Here is a 24023-nt window from a genome sequence, read left to right as displayed (position 1 = left end):
AGCTTTCTGACACTGGGCAGTACGTTTCGCTCCAGAATGCCTTGATAGTCTTGAGATTTCATTGTGCCCTGCACAGATTCAAGGCACCCTTTGCCAGGCGCAGCAAAGCAGCCCCAAAACATAACCGAGCCTCCTCCATGTTTCACTGTAGGTATGGTGTTCTTTTCTTTGAAAGCTTCATTTTTTCGTCTGTGAACATAGAGCTGATGTGACTTGCCAAAAAGCTCCAGTTTTGACTCATCTGTCCAAAGGACATTCTCCCAGAAGGATTGTGGCTTGTCAATATGCATTTAAGCAAATTCCAGTCTGGCTTTTTTATGTTTTTCTGTCAAAAGTGGAGTCCTCCTGGGTCTTCTTCCATGGAGCCCACTTTCGCTCAAAAAGCGACGGATGGTGCGATCAAAAACTGACGTACCTTCACCTTGGAGTTCAGCTTGTATCTCTTTGGCAGTTATCCTTGGTTCTTTTTCTACCATTCGCACTATCCTTCTGTTCAATCTGGGGTCGATTTTCCTCTTGCGGCCGCGCCCAGGGAGGTTGGCTACAGTTCCATGGACCTTAAACTTCTTAATAATATTTGCAACTGTTGTCACAGGAACATCAAGCTGCTTGGAGGTGGTCTTGTAGCCTTTACCTTTACCATGCTTGTCTATTATTTTCTTTCTGATCTCCTCAGACAACTCTCTCCTTTACTTTCTCTGGTCCATGTTCAGTGTGGTGCACACAATGATACCAAACAGCACAGTGACTACTTTTCTCCATTTAAATAGGCTGAATGACTGATTATAAGATTGGAGACATGTGTGATACTAATTAAAGAAACTAATTAGTTTGAAAAATCACTATAATCCAATTATTTATTATCTTTTCTAAGGGGTACCAACAAATGTGTCCAGGCCATTTTAGAATATCTTTGTAGAATAAGCAATAATTCATCTCTTTTCACAGCTTCTTTGCTTTATTCTATGACATACCAAAGGCATGCAAGTATACATGATAAAATAGCTTTTAATTTCATCACTTTTCAGGAGGAATGAAGCATTATTTCAATGAGCTGTAAGGGTACCAACAAATTTGAGCACGTCTGTGTATATATATATTGGATGAGCAATACTTGAAGATAATAGAAAGAAGACAAGCGTTGAATTGACAATAGAACTGGCAGAAGGCACAGGTGTCGTTGTCCATCAAATCAACAGCACGAAGGTCACTCTTGAAATCAGGACTTAAAGGATGTGTTGCAGTAAGAATACCTCTTAAGAAAGGGGAACAAGAATAAAAGGCTAAAATATGCACAAGAACACAGAAATTGGACTATGGAACAATGTTCAAAAGGTGCTTTGGGCTGTTGATGGATGGACAACGACACCAGTTCTGTTATCAATTCAACACTAGTCTTCTTTCTATTCCTTAAGGATATAATAGATATAATATAATATATATATATATATATATATATATATATATATATATATATATATATATATATATATATATATATATATATATATATATATATAGATAGTGAAGAGCTGATTCAGATGTGACAATCTCGACATGATTTAGCGCAAACTTTTGAGAGTAGCAGAATCTAGGGAATATCAAGGCACCTGTCTGCCCGTGTATTTGATAATCTTGCATGTTTACATGTGGTTGGAGTGGAAATAAATCATGGAGCTCCACTTTTTTATGATGACTATAAATTTGAATGTATATGTATATGCCAAGACACCGACATTGTTTAAATGTACATTTTAAATATCACTAATGCAATTATTGTTATCTCATAGTTGCGCGTATTAAAAGGGCTGGACACTCTGCTGGTACTCACCTTATTGAGGACATCACGTTGGCATCCCAGGTACAGGTGCGGCAGGATTCGTGTGGGTCCTATGTTAGCTATGGGGAGGCACGGCTGGGAGATACTGGTGGGGGTCACAGCAGATTTACCCTCACACAGGTCTGGGAAGCACTTGAAAAACTCTGCAAATCCACCTGCATGGAGAGAATAGTACAGCAATCTATAAATAAATACACACATTCGTACACAAGCTTGCCTCTCCTTAACTTAAAAACATAAGTAGCTTCCAGATTTTTACTCAGGTGAAGCCTGCCCATGAATGCCTACACAACACTAAACATGACCTCATGTAGTTTTGAACCATACTACGAGTAACACATTGGGGTCTACTCAGCTGATTTAAACCAATGGTGGATCTCAAGAACCATTCCACTCCAGGGGCAGTTTCACTGTAACACCAGTACTTGTGACTTCAAGGTTATTCTTTCTAGTAAGATATAACTGCTTCCAATTGATCTTGACTTGAGTTCCCCAAATCCCCTTGATTTTCTCATGAGCAGCACTTGTTTTTCAACTATCACTTAAGGGTATATTTGGGGAAAAACAAATTCAATCTCCTTGGATGACTAAAGGGTTAAAAGACTTATTTGTTTAGCTGCCGTGCACTTACACACAAATGGTGTGTAAGTGTTCTCCCAATGGTGTTTTAATGTATTTTAAATCTCTGTGGATTACTGCCCAAACTCCTTGTAAACTCAAGTAGAAGTTCAAGAGCATCAGGAGACATGTAGAGCAGTTTGAGAAAGTTGTTCTTACGATGCTCTCACAATGCTAATTAAGTTTTTGGTAAACGGCCCCCTTGGTCTATATTCCAAGCAGGTTCTACATTGGTGATTGAAGCTGCTAAGGGTCCATTAACTAATTTTGGACATCACTAGAACAAAGACCCAGACTAGAACTGACTTGTTGGGCTGTGTATCAATGACTTACAGTACCAGTACATAGAGCATTGGCTGTTGAAATCATTAAAATTAGATGCTTAGTGTTTACATATGCTTACACTAAAAAGAGACTCCTGTGCAGTTTTGGTACAAAAGGAGTCCTATTTTCATTGAAGTAAGCCAGAAGTTCCTCAAATACTGCTCCTTCTCTGAGACTATCACTTAAAAGGGTGGCATAACGATTAACTATGAAGGGGATCATTTTTTGGGCCAGGGTATATATTAAGATGAATGTAAGGTGATGATCATGGGCAATACTAGACTTTACATAGAATTGAAAGGGTTACTGAATAGGCTGTTGGATTTAAAACACAACACTAGTTTCCCTGACTTTCTGCTTTGCAAAATCGCTATTATTTTGAGATTTTTATTAACATATCTGGTCATAAACTAGTTTTGCAATTTTACAAATGATTAAAAGGGAACTTTCACACCTACTTTGTCTGACTGGTTGATGCAGATTTAAGTGCGGTTCAGTTGGAGTTACATGTGAAACCTCCGAGAACCAGGATCACTTGAAATCTCACCAGGATCACATGAAATGGTGGACTCAGTAGGTTTGCCACTCCTTTTCAGCTTTTTGTGTCTGCTATCCATCTGGACAACCGCTGCTTAGAAAGGGCTTGACCATAGCAGACAAAAAATATAGTTTGGACTGCCTTCAATTTTCCGTCCTGTCAACATAGTATGCCAGGGTCTGAATTTGGCAGAGCGTATGGAGCCGTCGCTCTCTGTCAGACTGGAAAGCAGGTGGAGGGAAAACCTCCAATTCCACAGACTAGTTGACATGGAACACCGAAGTAGTCTTTGGCAAAAATGCAGGATTGGTATGCAGCATGACCTTTGTCCTGGCCTCTGTAAAAATTAAGCAGGCTTTTGCTATAGAGAATGCCTGCATCTCACTCACCCACTTTGCAGAGGTGATAGCAAGTAAGAAAGCTGCTTTAAATGATAGTTGGAGGTCTATCTCTGCTTTCCCAAACCTCTCCCAGATGAGGTTCACCACCTGAAAAACTCAACTCTGAGCTGCTGGGGACTCCCCTTGAGAGGAGGTCCACTGCCCAGTTTGTCACCCCGAGCAGATGCACTGCCTGCAGCGAGGAGGTTCTTGTGTGTACACAGCAAAATCTTGTGGGCCACACGATGGAGACTGGGTGACTGGAGGCTGTCCTGGTGGTAAGCCACCACTGTTGTGTTGTCTGTACAGATAAGCACATGTCTGTCTTGAACCTCCTGCAAAAAATTCTGCAAGACCAGGTAAACTGCCTGCAACTCTAAAACACTGATGTGGAGACCCTTCCATGGCAGATTCCACACACCTTGCACACCCCGGCCATTCCACACAGTGCCCAAGCTCAGGCTAGACGCATTAATGGTGACGACCTCCCTTCTGGTGAAGCTGCCCAGCACTATGCCTAGACGTAGATGGGCCGGCTGTTTCCTTTAGACAGTGGTAGGACACTGTCAATAGGTGGTCGCGGTTCAGCGTGGGTGAAAAACCCTGCTGTTGAACCAGGCCTGCACAGTACACATGTGCAGGAGACCCAATGGAAGGCTGGGAAGCAGCTGCCATCAGGCCCAGAAGTTTCTGGAACATTATTACCATTAGCACTCTGTTGAGCTGAAAGAGCTCCAAACAGCGGCTATGGTCTGCACTCTGCCGTCCGACAGACTGGCCAGCATTATTATTATTATTATTATTTATTTCTTAGCAGACGCCCTTATCCAGGGCGACTTACAATCGTAAGCAAAAACATTTCAAGCGTTACAATACAAGTAATACAATAAGAGCAAGAAATACAATAACTTTTGTTCAAGTAAAGTACAAGTTTGACAAACCACAATTCAATAATACAGCAGGTAATAGTGATAGTTACATCAGGATGTGATTAAATACAAAGTACTACAGGTTAAAAACTTGGCAGATTACAGTATTCCTGGACCCAGAGTCCAAATACACCCCGAGATAGGAGGCTCTGGGAAGGCATGAACTGGCGCAGGATTCACCCTAAGGCCCAACCGCTGAAGGTGGCTGGTGACAAGTTCCATGTGGGCCTCTCCTGTGCTGGACTGGGCACAAATTAGCCAGTCGTCCAGATATTACTCCGATTCCTTTGAGTCTCAATGGGGCCAAGATAGCTTCCATGTACTTCGAGAAGGCATGGGGAGCTAGGGAGAGGCCAAATGGCAAGATACAGAACACGTACGCTGTTCCCTAAAAGGCAAACCACAGCTACTTCTTGTGCGCTGGCTTTATGGGGATGTGGAAATAGGCATCTTTGAGGTCCACCTTGGTGAACCAGTCGTCTGGCCTGATTGACTCAACAGCTTTTGCATTGTCAGCATTTTGAACCGCCTTTGGGTCAGATACAGGTTCACCTGTCTGAGGTCGAGAATCAGTCTGAGGCCACCATCCCGTTTTGGCACTAGGAAATACCTGGAGTAGAACCCTTTCTCCATTTTTGCCACTGGTTTACGTACTGGAGGTGGTCGCTTGGGAAGCAGGTGAACCAGCTCCTTAGTGGATTCCTGCACACGTTGAGAGCGCTGCAGATTCTCATCCACTGCAGGACTAAACGAATACCCTGGACTGGTCAGGGTGTCCATCAGTGGTTTTTGTGCCTGAGAAAGCCAAAGCTGCCTGCGGGCGGCTACCAGCGCAGCCAGGTTTCTGCCTACAGCCTGTCAGTTGTTTGGACACACTGAGCAGGTTTTTGTTCACCAGGCGTAGCTCATCCAGCTGTTGTGGTGAGGGCCTGTGGTTCTCAGAGAGGGACCGCAGCAAATGTGACTGGTAGGCTACCAGGATGCTGTTGTAGTTCCCTTGCCGTGCGGCAAATGCCTCGGCTGAATAGGCTCTTTTGAGGATCACCTCAGAAACCCGGCGCTGCTTGTTAGGGCATGCAGCATTCTTGGATAGGAGCGCCAAATTAAGCATCTGGACCAAGGCAGCAATGGAAACCTCAACTGTTGGAAAATGGGCCAGGCCCAGCTTTTCCGCATCATGCACCCTATATAGGGCTTCCATCAAACAGGGAACAGCAGGAGCTGTTGCCAGATGGTCCCGGGAAGACTGGATTTCATACAGCAAATCGATTGCCTTGTTTCCCCTGCTGTAGGCCAGAGCACTTGCAAGGATGCAGTGGCCCTTTTGATTAGCAGTATGAGCTCTGCTGACATGAGTACTTAACTGCAGGGGCCGTGCTCTCCGACTCCACGTCCTCAGGATGGGAACACCAGCTCTTGTTTGCCCACCTGCTCAGAGGTCCTTCTGTGGACAATCTGTGCTTGCAGCCCCATGACTGGGCAGGTGGCACCGAACATTCCTGCAGTAATTAATTGAGAACAGTTCCTTGGTGGGAAACAGCTGCCCAGATCTTTTCCATCTGCTCAGTCTGCTGATCGTCTGGAACGGCAACTCTTCTTCCTCTTCCACGGGGGAGGGGAAGGAGAAGCAGAGCTCAAGAAGGATAAGGAAGACCATGAAGACCCTGTTTCCTGCCTAGGATACTTTTCCGGATGAGTCGTCCGCTCTCCCTTGGCACAAAGCCATGGGGTGAGGAAGCAGCCACCTCTCTGAGAGAGAGTGATGGGGAAGAAAGCGGAGGAGGAGTAAGGGATGTACAGAGCTCCTTAGAGCTGTGGGATAACCATTTTTCTCAAGTGTGCGCTTGGAGAAAGGGGCACAAATCTTGCAGAAGCTGCGATTAACCAGTGCATCCGTGGCATGCACTGGCCCCAGACAGGAAAAGCATGTCGTATGCAGACAGGCTAAAATAATTGAATCTATTCTGTCTTGAACAAAGAAGACTACGCAGTGATCCGATTCAAGCATTCAAAATCCTAAAATGTACAGACAATGTCGACCCAGGGGACTTTTTTGACCTGAAAAAAGAAACAAGGACTAGGGGTCACAAATGGAGATTAGATAGGAGGCTGTGTGGTCCAGTGGTTAAAGAAAAGGGCTTGTAACCAGGATGTCCCTGGTTCAAATCCCACCTCAGCCAATGACTCATTGTGTGACTCTGAGCAAGTCACTTAACCTCCTTGTGCGCAGTCTTTCGGGCGAGACGTAATTGTAAGAGACTTTGCAGCTGATGCACAGTTCACACACCCTAGTCTCTGTAAGTCGCCTTGGATAAAGGCGTCTGCTAAATAAACAAATAATAATAATAATAATAATAATAATAATAATAATAATAATAATAAAGGGGCATTCAGAACAGAAAATAGGAGGCACTTTTTTACACAGAGAATTGTGAGGGGCTGGAACCAACTCCCCAGTAATGTTGTTGAAGCTGACACCCTGGGATCCTTCAAGAAGCTGCTTGATGAGATTCTGGTATCAATAAGCTACTAACAACCAAACGAGCAAGATGGGCTGAATGGCCTCCTCTCGTTTGTAAACTTTATGTTCTTATGTTCTTAAGCACCTGCTGTGCTTGTCCTCCATAGGCAGACCGGCCTTGCATGTCTCTCAGGGACAGAACCCGGGCATGATGCAAGGAGTAAGCAATGCAATGTACAGTATAGGGTTGTACAGCTGTTGCCTCAGTCTGCTTATATATATATATATATATATATATATATATAGCCTCCCTGCAGGAAAAACACGTGCGTATGCACAGAATTGTAATTGTTTTATTGTTTGTTATCCCCTGCACCCGGGGGTGATTAAAAATTAGAACTGAGTGCAGAGTATTTAAGACGTGCAGCCTGTCTGTACGAGGCTGCTGAGTAGAAGGAGGCAGACAGTGTGCTCTGACTTGAGCAGTCGTACCGAAAGTAAGTGCTGTGTCAAACCTGTGTGGGTTTTTGTGTGTTTGTTTGGCAGGTAAACGGCTTAGCCATCCTGCGAGTTAGTCAGGGACTTGCATGTGTAGTCAGCGCTCCAAAAACGGAGTTAGGTATTTGTTTCTGTTTTGTTTGTTTTTGTTTTTGTTTATTAAAAAAATAGCGCAATCGCGCAGAAAAATTCCATTCCTGTGTGTGTTGGGTCATGTTTTTAAAGGGGCAACAAACCAGAGTGGTTTCAATCTTTTACTATATTATATATTAGGTAGGTAGTGTGCTGGAAACATGTCATGTCAGTCTGGGTAAGGGAATTTGAAACTGTGATTCAACTACGACAGTATTGTTGGCATATTCAACAGCAAGCCCCGACGCCTTGTCATGTAGTGGGGTGGAGCGGGGAGAAGACATCACCAGGTATTTATTTTACATTTATTTTAATGATTAATAAAGTGCTTAATCATTTCATAGAATACTTAGAGATTAGTCTGGTATCCGACATTTCGACTTCCCTCTTCATTGTTATACGGTATACGTTTATTACTAATGCCCAGTTTATTTTAGCATAAGTTATTGTGTGTTTGAAGTTAATGTTTTTAGCTAACTCATCATGATAAAATATGCGTAAAAGTTTCTTTTCTTTGTGAACTTTGTGTACAATAACTAATACTGTGATGTAACACTGTGAGGGTTTGTACACCGCATGCCCCTCCACCGTAATTCTGGGCCCACCCAGAATTTCATACCTAAATATCATATACGAGAAAGAAAATAAGTTCTGCATAAGCTATGCATAAGCTATGCAGCCTTGGGGGAGAGCACAGTCAGTCGACTTTTGTTGCTGGATCCCTGGGAAGGAGCGACTCGAGCCTCTGGCTTCACGCAGGGCACAAGGCCGTCGTGGGACGTTACTAGCAACAGCCTCTAGTGCACGCAATACGCGTAATAGAAAATGATTACAGAGATTAGTTTAATATCACAATTTGTGTAAAAAAAAAAAAAAGCAGCAAAATATATACAGATAGAAGCAACAAAGTACTTATCTGAACAAGGCTCTGATCAGGTTAGTCTTGAAAAGAAAAAATGGCACATGGATTTGTGAGGGGGTGGAGTCATGACTGAGTCACAAGCTTGGTGAGCAGCTTTGGTATAAAATATTCAGGATTCGGGTCTTTAGGAGGTAAATACCCATTTTGGTAAAGATTACATTTCATACTTGAAAGGGACCAGTACATTTTAAAACCAAAAATTATATAAACAAAATAAATGAATAAAACAAGAATATACTCAAGATTTCCTTGCAGTCCACAGAAATATTATTATTATTATTATTTTATTTCTTAGCAGATGCCCTTATCCAGGGCGACTTACAATTGTTACAAGATATCACATTATTTTTACATACAATTACCCATTTATACAGTTGGGTTTTTTACTGGAGCAATCTAGGTAAAGTACCTTGCTCAAGGGTACAGCAGCAGTGTCTCCCACCTGGGTTTGAACCCACGACCCTCCGGTCAAGAGTCCAGAGCCCTAACCACTACTCCACACTGCATAAAGAGGTGACTGGGTAGTTGATGTTGCATTATCAGGCAGTATTGGGGGTTTAAAAAAAGAAAAACAAACTAACTACTGGATATTTTGCTATTGAAAACCCAGGAACATTAGCAAGTCCCCTGATGACCTTTAAACGTGCAAAACATTGAAAGGAGTTTAATCACTGCTTGTAGGGCAGATCAAGCAATTTAATCAACTTTTCATCTTTCCAAATCTGTCAGGCATTCAGGCAGTTTCAAAGTGACCTTTGCCAATGACAGGCTGTGCAATATGTATGCATTCACATATTTTGAATTAAAAGGTTCCTGATCTTACTAATAAATGAGCAAAACATACATTAATAGGTAGTATGTAATATTTTAGCTGTTGCCCCTTATAAAAATTTACAGTGATTTTCTCATGTTATAACCATGTTTATACAGTCAATTGATCATAGTTTGGCATGTTAATATATTTTACCATACCTTTCTGGGCTTTACAATGCATGCTTATGCTTTACCATACTTTCACTATGCTTTATTATACTTTGCAATGCTTTTACTATGGTAAACTTTAATAAGGGGCAGTAGACAGCTGACATACTAACTCATAATGGCTCCAAAATTAAAAGTTACCTCAAGTTTTAATATCCAAAGTTACAGTGTACTCTATACCAAAAACAAGTTCTCTCTCAAGCTGTAGCATTATTCTACATTAAGTGTTACTACCTGCAAAACACACAAAAAACAAAAACATGGGGGTTACATTTGCTAGAGTCAACACAGTAGAACCTCGCTAAACAGGACATGTCGGGAGATGGACAAGTGGTCCGAAACAAGGAGTCTGGCTTAAAATAAATAAATAAATATATAAATAAAATAAATCACGCACACACATTTATAGTTCAGCAATTAAATCTGAAAAATAAATCTGGGTTTTCACAAAATAAAATATTTATTTTGCCAGCTAAATCTGAAGCTAAATGAAGTGTTTGATTTGGCATTGTATGCTACAGAGCTGCCCTTACACTCCGAGAGCCAATGTCTCCGATTCCCTGCCTCCTCTGCACACTACAATGCCAAAAACTTTTAAGAATGTGTCTAACATTTATGTATTAAGTTAAAACTGAACATACATGGAAGCCGCCATTTCGGCTCTGTTCACTGCAGTTTTACTTACATGCGCCACTTCAAACATAATGTCTCCGGTTCTACAAGTTCTAGCGTGATCGTCAACGGATCATTTGAAAGGCAAGAACTTGGACTAATTAGCTGTCATTTATGTATTTATTTAAATTTTTCTATCCTTAAAAAATGTACAGAAAAAATGTCATAGTCGCACCCCCCTTAGCGCCTCTCCGCATCCCTGAGGACGGTGCGCCCCATACTTTGCACACCACTGTCCTAATGTACAGCATAACAGTGTCTGAATTAGAGGGACTACTGTATGAATTATTCAGTTGACTCATTAGCTTAGTGTACTGTATGTACACTCATTTAGGTGAAAACTGTCAAAATACTTTCTCCATTCCATGTTTTAAATGTTCTTTGGGAGAATTAAGGTCAGGTACTTGGCTTTACTGGTAACTTTTTTACACAATGGCATAACTTATACAATCTGTAGATAGGGAGAATGAACGATTAAATGCACAATAAAGAATTAATTCACGTGTAAAGGTTTTACTTTAAAATTAGCACTCTGTTACAAATTTCTCCCAGCCGAAATTGCATAGACAATTTACAATAAAACACACAACACTTAACTCTTTTTACGAATTTTAGCAAACAGTTAGTAAAAATACGGTACAAAACCAGAAAAGAAAATTAGTATCAATAGCACAAGTCAGTATATTATTCTGTTAGCTGTAATTTCGCCTTCTCAAGGTGTGGATGGTCCGTGTGGTCCAGGAGGTTAAGGTCAAATCTTGCACTCTCGACTCTTCGTTATGCCTTCGATGTGCTCATAGAGTATGCTTGTTAGATCCTCCCACCATGTTCAAGTTCAATTATATTGCAGACCTATCACCAAATTCTCTACACTGATTTAATTAGTTAGTTCCAGTCTAGTACTGGCTGTTAATTGATAAAAACAAAATGTCAACTGATTTGAATATGTTCTACTAATTTGATAGAAAGATTGCAAGAAATTGTCACCTAAAGATTTCCAACCTTTTTCTCAAAAAGGTGTTTGTGTAATCTCGTTATAGACTTACTATAGAAACATTTGTATTGAGTCAATTACTTTAAGCGTCATTATTACCGAATGTTAATTGTTAAAAGCTAAATGTTAATTGACTTGAATGCCGATATGTTTTGTTTATCTCAAATGGTGACTACAACTATTGTTCACGTGTAATCTTATTGTAGAAATTCTTGAAACATTGATATTGGAGTTAACCATCTTAAGTGCTGTTGTTATCTAATGTTAACTGTTAAAGGCTGAATGTTGATTGACAAATGTTGGGACATGTTTGCTCATTAGAAACAGGGACTATAAGTTTGTGATTTAATATATCAGTCGATCTGACGAAGACTGAAGGGTCGAAACTATCGTTTATTGTTCTGATGCAGACAATAGGCTTTCTAGGTCTTACTTGTTTGTGGTCAGCTTCTTTTTGCTTACTCTCATTAAATGTTACCAAATTTTCTTCACAAATGGATACTTGGCTTTGTTCTTTATGTAAAATATCCCCAGGTATATATAGTCTGCAGATCTGACAAAAATAACTTGTGAAGCCTCATTTGTGAGGGGTTTGTCAAACTGGTATACCATGCTCATTCATTAACCATACTTGTACCCCCCACACTATGAATAGCCAAGCTACTAAAAAGAAGCAAATCTATTTAGCATAGAAAAAAAGAATTAGGGGAGACTCTATGAAGTCTTTAAAAACTTAAAAGGAATTGACAGAGTTAACCCAAACCATTACTTTAAGCACCAGGACCAGAGGACACAGCTGGAAATTAAGTGTAGATAAACTTAGGACAAGAGGGAAGCAGACACTTCTCCACACAGAATAGCAGCAAGGGTATGTAATGGGTTACTGTGGCAGTCTGGCTGAGTGGTGACGTCAGAACCAGGAAATGAACAAACACAGACAGGACGGTGAAATGGTAAATGAATGCGCTGTTGCGCGGTTTAATATCCAGCACTTTACATGGCACTTTATGCCAAAATAAATAGACAGATAACCAAAATGAATAGACACCAACACACAGGGACGAACACTAAACAAACAAGTACCGTGCTGGTCCTCCAGCATGACGTAGCAATTAGTTATTTATTTTTATTATTACTTTTAACTCCTCGCACTCTCTCCCGTTCTTTCGCCCTGAACACACAACCCCGAGTGAGTGCTTTGTGCCTCTATATATACTGTTGTGCCAGGATTCAATTACTAATTATTCACTTGAATCCCAGTACGTGAACTAATTCTGTTCAACCCCGTGTTCACATATTAAATACTTTAAATGTACGTGAAGTGAAGTGCAATCCCCGTGCCTAAATAAAATTATACATTTTAAATAACTTGTGCTACACACATCCATTTATATCCCGTGCAGCCATATCTATACACCAACATTAACACACCACACGCAACATATAACACAGAAATGCACACAGGGGCGGGGCACATTACCACAGTTACCTAGTCATGTTTGAGGCAGAATCACTTGGATCCTCTAAAACTTAACTTTGTAATCAACCAGATACTAGGAACTGGACGAGCTTAGATGGGCTGAATGGCCTCCACATGTTTGTAAATGTTCTTATGTACTCCATTGCCAGGAACAGGCATTTTCCACAGGGGATAATAAAATTCAATGTATATTGAAACTAGGGTTGTGTAACTGTCTGAAATTTTGGAACAACTGTATAACCACCCACCTTAGGGGTGGAGGGGGCATATTGTACTTGATTTAAAACACTGCACTACACTTGTAATTAAATTTGAAAAAAAGCTGCGATTCCCTTTGGTTACTTAAATAAGCTGTGCTGTGAGTGAAACCCAGATGAATTAATTTCATAACGTTAATTAAATTGTCTGCAGATGTTGTGAACTGGCACTGCGGCTGTCTGGAGATTCAGTGGCTTTAATTCAATGTTTTATTTCCATTTCAGCTGGTGCTTCACCTGGTTACCTGATAACAGCAACAGCAAACAGATTCCCCAGAGCTCAAAGACTGAAAGCGCCTTAATTAAAAGCTCCCTAAGGTAACTACCACAGCAACAACACAGCAGAATATTTATATGTGGATATTTAAAACATTTCTAATGTAATTTGTTTTTTTTCAGTGGATTAATTTCGTTTCTACTTGATTTTAAAATGAAGCGATTCATGTACAAACTATAATTTTTTTTTTTAAAAAGGCCTGTCTTTGAAGGTTCGGAACACACACTACCGAATGTAGTTTCAACCTTTCGATAATACCAATTTGCATAATTTACTGGTGACTTACCATAGCTAGTTTATATTTGATTGAAAATCCTATTATCTACAGGTAAAACATTCACATGTAGTTTAAAATGTTAGTCATCATGTTTTTATAATTTAAATTAAAAAATAAATACACGTTTATGTACATGTAATTGATGCTGCTTGTGATACTCATACATATTAAATACAAAAAACTAAGTTTTAAGTGACAGTAAGAGCTAACAAAGCCAAAAAAAGATGAGAAATTGTTCTTACTTCACTCATGTTCTGACAAGGCTTTCCAGCACACGCTGCTTAACTGGTACAGTAGGTGGGTTCACTTCAGACAACATAGGTAGTCACCACCACTGTGCAGGTCAGTGGGTTGCTGAGGATTCAAAAGTTCTCTGAAAACAGCCTAATCAGTGGCTCTCAATCCTGGTCATGGGGACCCCCCTGTGTCTGCTGTTACTTTTTTTTTCCAGGTATACAAACATTTCTAACATTTCTTTGTTTTAAACCCTTTGAGCTATTTTTATTAATTTTGTTGACAAGCGCCACATGTGTAATATGCTGGAAAATAAATGTGATGTATGTGTGGCATAGTAATGAGATCATTGAAAGGACATAATAGTGTCAATCATCGGGTTTGTTTTATTGATTTTTAACTGAAGAGATTCATGTTTACAGTAGTTTTTTTTTTTTTGTTGGTTTAGCAGAAATGGACACACCTTGAACGTGTATGTAGGTTGCCACAGAATGGTCATCTTTGTTTCGGAAATTACACATAGTTGTGTAATGTTGTTGATAAATGAACAGTACACAACTTCACTGGAATACCTACAAAAATTAAGAGATTAAACAAATATCACACAGTCATTACTTGAGTTCTTTTGGTTTTAATCACAAAAGGACAGACTCTTCAAAACCTCTAAAGGATATCTACTGTATTGGGCTGTTTCAGAGAACTTTTGAATCCTCAGCAACCCACTGACCTGCCCAGTGGTGGTGACTACCTATGTTGTCTGAAGTGAACCCACCCTCTGAACCAGTTAAGCAGTGTGTGCTGGAAAGCCTTCTCAGAACATGGGTTAAGTAAGAGCGCAGTGGCGGTCTTACCTGGCAATTTCCCGTCTCTTTCGGCTTTGTCAGCTTTTTGTATTTAAGTTTCTTTGTATTTAGTATCCATTGTTTTTTCACTGGAAGGCTGACTTAAAATATGTTTGTATATGCAATGGAAAGTATGATTGTAGACCACTCTTATAAAAAGTTTTAGGATTGCTATTTTTTGTGATCCATCCCTATCTATGTTGGACTCATTTCTTGACGCACTGAAAAAACCCCGCCATTTTGTGATGTACTCTGGATGTTGCAATTCAACTGAGCAAGTGATTCCACTATGAAAACCGCCACTGAAAAATGAGTGCTGGATTGAAAATAATAGCTGTTTTTGAAGCGGTTTTGAAATTAATGATGGCCTGAAGACTTTTTTCACAACACTGGAATTTTTGATGTAGTCCGCGGGTGAGTCTTTGAGATAAAATAGCTCTGATGGTTGCTTGTGTAAGAGTACGTATTTATTAGGACTCCGAGGCATACGCTAATCAATAAAATGGGTTTTATTTAACCAGAAATGGGCTTTTATTCTTTTAGTTTACCGTCCTTTGCAAAAGTTCAGATTTCGAATTTACAGTGCCATTTTACTTCTCCCAGAACAGCAAAACAGGAAGTAACTTCCTGTCAAAAAACTAAACCATAGAATATCTTTGACTAAACTCTACTTTACAGAGTGAGTCCAACTTGCAAAACCCTAAGGCTTCTACAGTAGTATTATAAAATAAGGGCGTCTAAGAAATACATAAATAAATAAAAATAAAAGCGATTCATATATTAACATAATAACCACACTGCTGCTATACTGTTCAGCATGAAATTTCTGCTATAGACTGCGATAAACAATTGAAAAATATATTATCATTACACGTTTGTAGTTATTTTGTTTGTTTGGAGTATTTATGTAAGAAATAACCCCCGACAGGGTGTGCGTTAAGACAATTCTTACCGCACGCCCTGGGTCAACCACCCAGGAAGTGTTCTACCAGCCTACCAAAAGAGGTATTTAAACTCGCAGCTGTTTTTTAGTTATTTGAGCGAATAATTTGGTCTGAATAATTTGTAAAAACACATTTTTACTCCATTCTGTAACTTTAAAACTACCAAACAGATTTCCACAATCTATACCCTATACTGTACAGCTCTTGCCAATTTATTGAACCCAAAAAGTAGGGTTGCAACCATTATAAAATTATGATTAATTAATTTATTACTTACACCTTTTTTTGCACAATGCAGGGTACCCTGATTTATCTTTATAACATTTATTCCCCTGCTCCCACCCTAGTCCATACATGCCAACAATCCCTATATGACAGTCCCGATTTCCTAGCAAATATCCAGCATACTGATGCACAGGAAGTAAATCCCGATATTTATCCTTTGAAATTTGCTCTAGCGCCATCCTATTTTTTTTTTCTCTCTCTCTCTTTAGCAGTTACTGACCCTTGTACCTGCCTGGCACGGATTGTGTTCGTATGACCAGATCTCAGTTTATTGTCATATCCATTGTTTCCTCAATGCTGCTGCAATATGAGTTGATGTGAATGATTAAAGTATAATGTGGGTACCATAGGAACGTGAAGGACTGGAGTTAGCTACACCCTTCATTTTCGTACAGCATTCACTGATCACGGGAAGCGTAGTGTTGAAGGCTCCGAGATAAATAAAATAAAGTCGGGTCCAGCAAATTAAAACTTTAGGGTATTATCATAACCCTGGTTCCCTAAAATAGAAATGTAACCATTACTGAATGAGCATTTATCTGTAAAGACCCAGAAGCCTGAATAGAAATACCAAAGCTGTGCGCCAGCGCCTGTGACGCAGTCATGCCTGCCCCAGAGGGCATAAGAACACTGCACGCACAGATACCAGCATCATTTTTCCTTCAAGTATTCTGCAATCATGGATGCAGTAATCTTGAAGGTTAATGATTACATTTCTATTTCAGGCAATCAGGGTTATGATAATAATCCAACATTCCTTATCAAGTATGAAATGTAACCATTACCGAATGGGTGAGTGTACCAAAGTCATCGCAAGGGCAATATTGCAGAACGACTGGAATGCTACAAGGCTAAGCCGAGGCTGCCTTGTGCATTACCATTAGGAACCCCAGTAACAAGTAGCTAGGGCTAAAATGATGGAGAAACTCAATGTTACGTTGTAAGGGTAGATCCGGAAGCCGCACTTAACACTAGTTCCTAAAACAGGGTTTTGAGGATCCACGACCTAAGTCTGTAGAACCTAGTAAAGGTATGGGGAGTAGCCCACACTGCTGCATTGCAAATGTCATTAACAGATGCACCCTGGAATAAAGCCCACGAAGTTGCCATGCCCATGAAGGAATGGGCAGTGAGCTTTTTGGAGGGGGCAAGTCAGCCAGCTCATAGGCAGTCCTGCATGTGTCTGCTATCCATTTGGAAAGCCTCTGTATAGACAGAGCTTGACCAGAGACTTAGTCCCAGGCAGAACACATCGTCTGGACTGCCTCCCTTTTTTGTCCTGTAAACAGAGTACGCCAGGGCCTGCACTGACACGGAATGCCGAGATAGTGTTCGGCAAAATGCAGGATCGGTACAGAGTGTAACCTTTGTCCTGGCCTAAGCAGGTTCTCACTAAGGAGAAACCCTGCATCTCACTCACCCACTCAGTTGAGCGATAACATTTCAGCTCAGCTGAATGCGTGGGCCAAATGGAGTCTTCAAGAGTGCATTGAGCACGTTTAACGTTGAACAGTCGTTCATAGGCGGCCAAAGCCCCTGAACCACTTTCAAAACGTTTGACCCGCCAAGAAGCAGAGCTCCTGGGGAGACCGAGTCAATTTTACATGGCAAGCTGAATGTCTGCCAGATAGACCTTTAACCCTTTGCGGTCCATTTATTCAGCACGTGTCAGGCGCGTCAGGTCCGATTTATTTTTACACGCGCAGTTTATTTTAGACGCGCTGTTTAAAAGTATTTTTTTCACAGTAAAAACAGGTTTTAAAGGCACTGCATATCAACAGGACACTCAGTACTGCATCTCCAGCACCGCCCCACCCCTCGTTTGCTATATTTTTCAAATAACTCGTAATAATAGTACATACCATAAATCATCTCTTGATCACTCGTTTTATCACCAAACACCTGAATAATGCGATCCAAGTCGTTATTTTATTACAATAACATCTCAAAAAGCTCTGCAAATGTCTGTGATATTCTCTGAGCGCTGGATGCGGAAGCAGCTATCTTGTTTGTGTATGTCCGTGTTATCTATGTGGTGTTAGGTCTATCAGTATTCGTGAGATACGCCCCCCTTTTTTTTCGGCTTCTCTCGGCTCCTATCGGTCTCACTTGGCCATTGAATGGTTTTCTCTGCTTTTTCCAGAGAAAAAACGACTAGAGACCTGTTTTTTGCATCTTTTCGATGATGTCGGACAGGGTCCGACATTGGACCGGAAAGGGAAAACTGCGATGTCGGACCAGGTCCGACATAGGACCGCAAAGGGTTAATGTAGATAGGAATTCAACTCATCAACAGGTCCTGCAAAACTGCAGCATTACTGCCATGGGACAAAGCAGACACCACGTCTGTAAGATGCTCCACTAGTACCCATACTGGGAAGGTGTGGACGCTGCTGGGGCACGTTGCAAGACATCAATAATCCTACTGGGCAGACCCAGATGGCTAAATTCAGCCGTTCAGTGGGCAGACCAGGAGCTACAGACTCGATGGGTCAGAATGCCATAAGGTCCCCCGTGCCTGACTGAGCAGGTCACAACGCTTGGGCAGTCTCCATGGCTGGCTGCTCAGGAGCTGCATCAGGGTTTAACCCAGTCTCTCCTGGGCCAAATAGAGGCTACTAGGAGCACCTTAGCCCGGTGCCTGATTTCCTCCACATACAGCAGAAAAAAGGCGAGAGGTGGGAAGGCAAACAATAGTTGCCTTGGCCACTGGTGTGCCAAGGCATCTACCACCAGCGGGTCCCAGGCTCCAATTATGGAGAGCCAGAGGGTACAGTGGGTTGATTCCTGGGAGACAAGAGATATATCTCTGCTCTCCCGAACTTCTCCCAAATGAGGCTACCACCTCGGGGTTCGCCTCCACTCTGAGGCGCCGGGACCCTCCTTGAGAGGAGGTCAGCTGTCCAGTTTTTTTCACCCTGGGCAGACGTACTGCCCGCAGTGAGAGTAGGTTCTCATGTGCCCAGAGCAAAGCTTAAGGGACAAGCGATGGAGACTGGTCAACTTGAGGCCGCCTTTGTGGTTGACTTAAGCCACAGTAACGTAGTCTGCACGGACAAGCCCATGCCTCCCTCAAACCTTCTTCAACAAATACTGCAAGGCTAGTTAACTGCCTGCAGTTCCAAAAAATTTATGTGGAGTGCCACTCTGCACAAAGCCCCAGCCCAAACTGGGCATGTTCGTGGTGATGGCCTCCCTTGCGGTAACACTACGCCGAGGCGCAGATGGGCAGGCTGTTTGCACTAAGAGTGCCTTTAGACAGTGATGAACACGTCAATAGACGGTGCGGTTCAATGCGAGAAGGCTGTGTGGTCCAGTGGTTAAAGAAAAGGGCTTGTAACCAGGAGGTCCCCGGTTCAAATCCCACCTCAGCCATTGACTCATTGTGTGACCCTGAGCAAGTCACTTAACCTCCTTGTGCTCCGTCTTTCAGGTGAGACGTAATTGTAAGTGACTCTGCAGCTGATGCATAGTTCACACACCCTAGTTTCTGTAAGTCGCCTTGGATAAAGGCGTCTGCTAAATAAACAAATAATAATAATAATAATAATAATAATAATAATAATAATAATAATAATAATAATATGGACTGAAAAAGCCCTACTGTTGAACCAGGCTTGCAGAGGGCACATGTGTAGGATACCCAAAGGTAGGGTCTGAGAAGCTGCTGCCCTCAAGCCCGGAAATTGTGGAATGTCACTACCATGAGGTGAATAGCTCTAAACAGGCGGCTATTCTCTGCACTCTGCCGTCCGACAGAGTGGACAGCATGGACCCGGAGTCCATGCATACTCCTAGACAGGAGGCTGTCTGAAAAGGCGTGAGCTGGCTCTTCACATAATTCAAGCCCCAACAGTTACGTGTGAGTGTCTGCCAGAGCTGGAGACTGGGCACAATGAGCCAATTGTCCAAATAAGAGTAATCCAATACCTTTGAGTCTCAAAAGGGGCCTGTATAGCTTCCCTGCACTTGAAGAGGCATGGGGAGCGAGAGAGAGAGGCCAAACAAGAAGACCATGAACTCGTACGCTGTTCCCTGAAAAGCGAACCACAGGTACTCAAGTGCAGCGGTTTTTATGGGGATACAGAAATAGGCATCTATATACAGTGCCTTGCAAAAGTATTCAGACCCCTGACCAATTCTCTCATATTACTGAATTACAAATAATACATTGAAATTTCGTCCTGTTTGATATTTTATTTTAAAACACTGAAACTCAAAATCAATTATTGTAAGGTGACATTGGTTTTATGTTGGGAAATATGTAAGAAAAATAAAAAACTGAAATATCTTGCTTGCATAGTTAGGGTCAGCTGTTTGAGTGCATTGGTTAACAACCAGGCCTGACTTGGGCCAGCTCTGCCCAATATAAATCTGACTAACTTTGGCCCTTACCATCAGAGTGAAGTTGTCAGCACACAGGTTCTAGAGGCAAATCATGCCATGAACAAAAGAAATTCCCGAAGACCTCCGGAAAAAAGTTGTTGATGCCTATCAGTCTGGAAAGGGTTACAAAGCCATTTCTAAGGCTCTGGGGCTCCATCGAACCACAGTCAGAGCCATATTGTCCAAATGGAGAAAGTTTGGGACAGTAGTGAATCTTCCCAGGAGTGGCCGTCCTGCCAAAATCTCTCCAAGAGCAAGGCGTAAAATCGTCCAGGAAGTCACAAAGAACCCTAGAACAACATCCAGGGATCTGCAGGCCTCTCTCGCCTCGGCTAAGGTCAGTGTTCATGACTCCACCATCAGAAAGACACTGGGCAAAAATGGGATTCACGGCAGAGGAGCAAGGCGGAAACCATTGCTCACTAAGAACAACATGAATGCTCGTCTCTAGTTTGCCAAAAAGCACCTGGATGATCCTCAAGAGTTCTGGAACAATGTTCTATGGACAGATGAGTCAAAAGTGGAACTTTTTGGCCGACATGAGCCCCGTTATGTCTGGCAAAAAGCAAACACTGCATTCCACAGTAAGAACCTCATACCAACGGTCAAGCATGGTGGTGGTAGTGTCATGGTTTGGGGATGCTTTGCTGCATCAGGACCTGGACGCCTTGCCATCATTGAAGGAACCATGAATTCTGCTCTGTATCAGAGAATTCTACAGGAGAATGTCAGGCCATCTGTCCGTGAGCTGAAGCTGAAGCGTAGCTGGGTCATACAGCAAGACAACGATCCGAAACACACAAGCAAGTCTACATTAGAATGGTTGAAGAACAAGAAATTTAAAGTTTTGGAATGGCCTAGTCAAAGTCCAGACATAAACCCCATTGAGATGTTGTGGCAGGACCTGAAACTAGCAGTTCATGCTCGAAAACCCACAAATGTCACTGAATTGAAGCAGTTCTGCATGGAGGAGTGGGCCAAAATTCCTCCACGGCACTGTGAGAGACTAATCAATAACCACAGGAAGCGTTGGGTTGCAGTTATTGCTGCTAAAGCGTTGGGTTGCAGTTTTTGCTGCTAAAAGTTATGCAACACCCAATGCCCCTGTGTGAAAAAGTAATCCCTTTTATCTAATATTAGGTTTTGGTTGAAGATCTGATAACATTCAGTGTCAAATATGCAAAAATGCAGAAAATCAGACAGGGGGCAAATACTTTCACGGCACTGTACATGTATTGTTGTTTTCTGTAAACTTGCATCCGAAATCGGAGCACCTGAGAATTATCTAGGATAAAAAGAAATGGACAGTTTGAATGGGACAATCTCACCGATGTCGGTAAAAATTCCGAAATCATCGGTTTATGTGACTATTTTTAGTCCTGGGTGAATCGGGCTTTAATTAATTTTTAACTGTCATTGAAATTATCGTTGAAATATAGTGTGTTCTGGCACTTCCTTTTTTGGGACTCAAGCACTGCCTATGCTTTACCCGGCTTTATTACACGTTGCTATGCTTTTACTGTGGGAACCTTTTAAAAGGGAATGGACAGACAACTTTGAATTATATTATCGAGGTGTAAAAATTGACAATGATTGGAGGACAGTGCAGTTTTTAATATAATAGAAAAGAATAGTAAAATTACACAAGATCCCAGTGGTTTTACACATGACATTACCTCTTTGGACTTTTGTATGACTGGACATATCCCACCTTGGTATCACACTGAATAAACCTCTGAATCATACACAGTGTTATGGACCTTAGTTGTGTGTCAAAGGGCTTTTGAGACAATATTATGAGGATGATGACGCAGTGGTGCGATTACTGTGTAATAAACTTTGGCTGTGGAACTGTCTCTATAAACACTGTTAAAAACAATACAAAAATGTGCCATTGTAAATGTGGACATATTTCTCACCCTTATAATGCAAACGTTTTGCTTTACAGGGATGAACTGCCCTTGACATGACTTTACTGTAGCAGACATTCTAAAATTGATTTCCCAATAAGGTTTCTGAAAATACACGTAATAAACCTGAAGTATATTAAACTATTGTCTAGCTTTTTATTTCTTATGTTCTCCATTTTCATGTTGCACATCATATTTTATTTACCTTGTGTAAATGTTAATAGTATTTTATAGTAGCTTTCTTCCTATAAAGCAATAAAAATGGGCAGTGGTTTTTCTTTTACTGAACCAACAAAACAGATGAATTGCACAAGACCAGAACTGCAGCCGACACAAAACTTTAAGAATCTTGTTATATTAATAAGGGTTGAAAATGCTTGAACTTCAATTCCTATACATAAGAACATAAGAATTTTACAAATGAGAGGGAGCCATTCAGAGTCAATGACAGTCTGGTTTCTAGTAGCTGACTGATCAAAATACTTTGTGAAATCAAGTCTTAAAGTATTCCAATGATTCAGCATCAATAACATGGCAAAATAACCCATTCGATACTCTCACTCTGTCTCCACTCAAATGTTAACTAGTCCTGATTTCTGTGCTGCACTTCAAGTATTGGTAAACTTCGTCAACTCCTTTATGATTTAAACCAAATCCTCCCCAATTAATCTTTTTTTCTAGGCTAAACAAATTCAGTTCCCTCAACCTTTCTTCAGTCCTTTAAGACCTGGGATTAGTCTGATTGTTCTCCGTTGGTCTCTCTCAAGGACAACAATGTTCCTTTGGTACTCATAATCTCATCATAACTTCCTTTGGATTGTACTCCACACTTTTTGAATATATAGTATAACCAAGCATTCAGTTTGCCTGTTTAAAGCTTTCTGTTGTCTTTTACAAGCTGTTGTGGTCAGGACTGAGATGCACTCTCATAGGTCCTCACTCTCACATGAACTGTATTGCTTAATATAGGATGTAGCAGTTTGTAGTTGCACTTTAACCTTTAGATGCATTGATGGATATTTTGAGAAGCGTTTTTCTTGGGTAGAATTCAGTTTCCCCCACAACTCAGAGAGGGCACCTTAGTCCTGACCTCAACTCACCCCGTCATCCAGTCCTCGGTCTCTTTAAAGCATCTGTATCAAACTGTGCTATGGTTGTGTGATGTGGATCATTGAGGACGACTAGAAGTTTTGAGCACCAAGCCAGCTTTTAACAGATTGTAGAAGAAAGTTAATTAGCCGGCCACCTTAGCCCCTACTCTCAATTCTTTGAAAACTGCTGAGGCTGTTTAGAAGCATGGGCCTACCTGAAAGTAGGTGCACTGAACAGAAGCTCTTCTCCAGCTTGGCTAGCAGCACTGTGAGGAAGCAGTCAGAAGATAGAGTAGTCACAGCCTGGGAGCTCTGGTCATACACGACAACCTCCTGACTGCAGTCCATCTCCAGCTGGAATTATGAACAGGAGATACTATTAATAGCTGTACAGAGCATCACGGACAATAGTGTCTTCACTAGTTCAAGTATGAAAAATTACATTCACAGCATGTGAAATAACTTCCTCTTCTCTGGATAGAATGCTTTTACCCATTCTGTTAGGTTGGCATTCATTTTTGCAAAATAACTTGACAAATATCCATGCAAAATGTTATTTCCGAACCACATACTAATGCAATGTAAATGATTCATCAACTTGTGCAAAAGAATATCCATGCAAAGTTTCATCACAGGTGGATGACAGGTTCTTAAGATATGTATTAATATGTTTATTTAATTACTTTAGATTATTAATACTAGGGATTTTTGTGCTCAGGCAAGGTGAGGGACAATGGAACTGGCATGCACA

At 41.2% G+C, this 24023-nt stretch overlaps 1 protein-coding gene across 4 annotated transcripts in view; it reads right to left on the bottom strand.

Annotated features, from left to right (window-relative positions):
- dusp16 (dual specificity phosphatase 16) overlaps positions 1-24023 on the bottom strand; it is a 50837-nt gene that overhangs the window by 12516 nt on the left and 14298 nt on the right. For all 4 annotated transcript variants that reach the window (XM_058986342.1, XM_058986343.1, XM_058986344.1 and 1 more), the window contains 2 exons: positions 23488-23626; positions 1832-1995 (listed from right to left, as the gene is read on the bottom strand). In XM_058986342.1, coding sequence (XP_058842325.1) covers positions 1832-1995; positions 23488-23626 — 303 coding nt within the window. The remainder of the gene's footprint in view (positions 1-1831; positions 1996-23487; positions 23627-24023) is intronic.

This window comes from Acipenser ruthenus, chromosome 14 (assembly GCF_902713425.1).
Source record: "Acipenser ruthenus chromosome 14, fAciRut3.2 maternal haplotype, whole genome shotgun sequence".
Classification (NCBI taxonomy): domain Eukaryota; kingdom Metazoa; phylum Chordata; class Actinopteri; order Acipenseriformes; family Acipenseridae; genus Acipenser; species Acipenser ruthenus.
The sequence above is the reverse complement of the archived record's forward strand: the minus strand, read 5'-3'. Positions and strand labels throughout refer to the sequence as shown.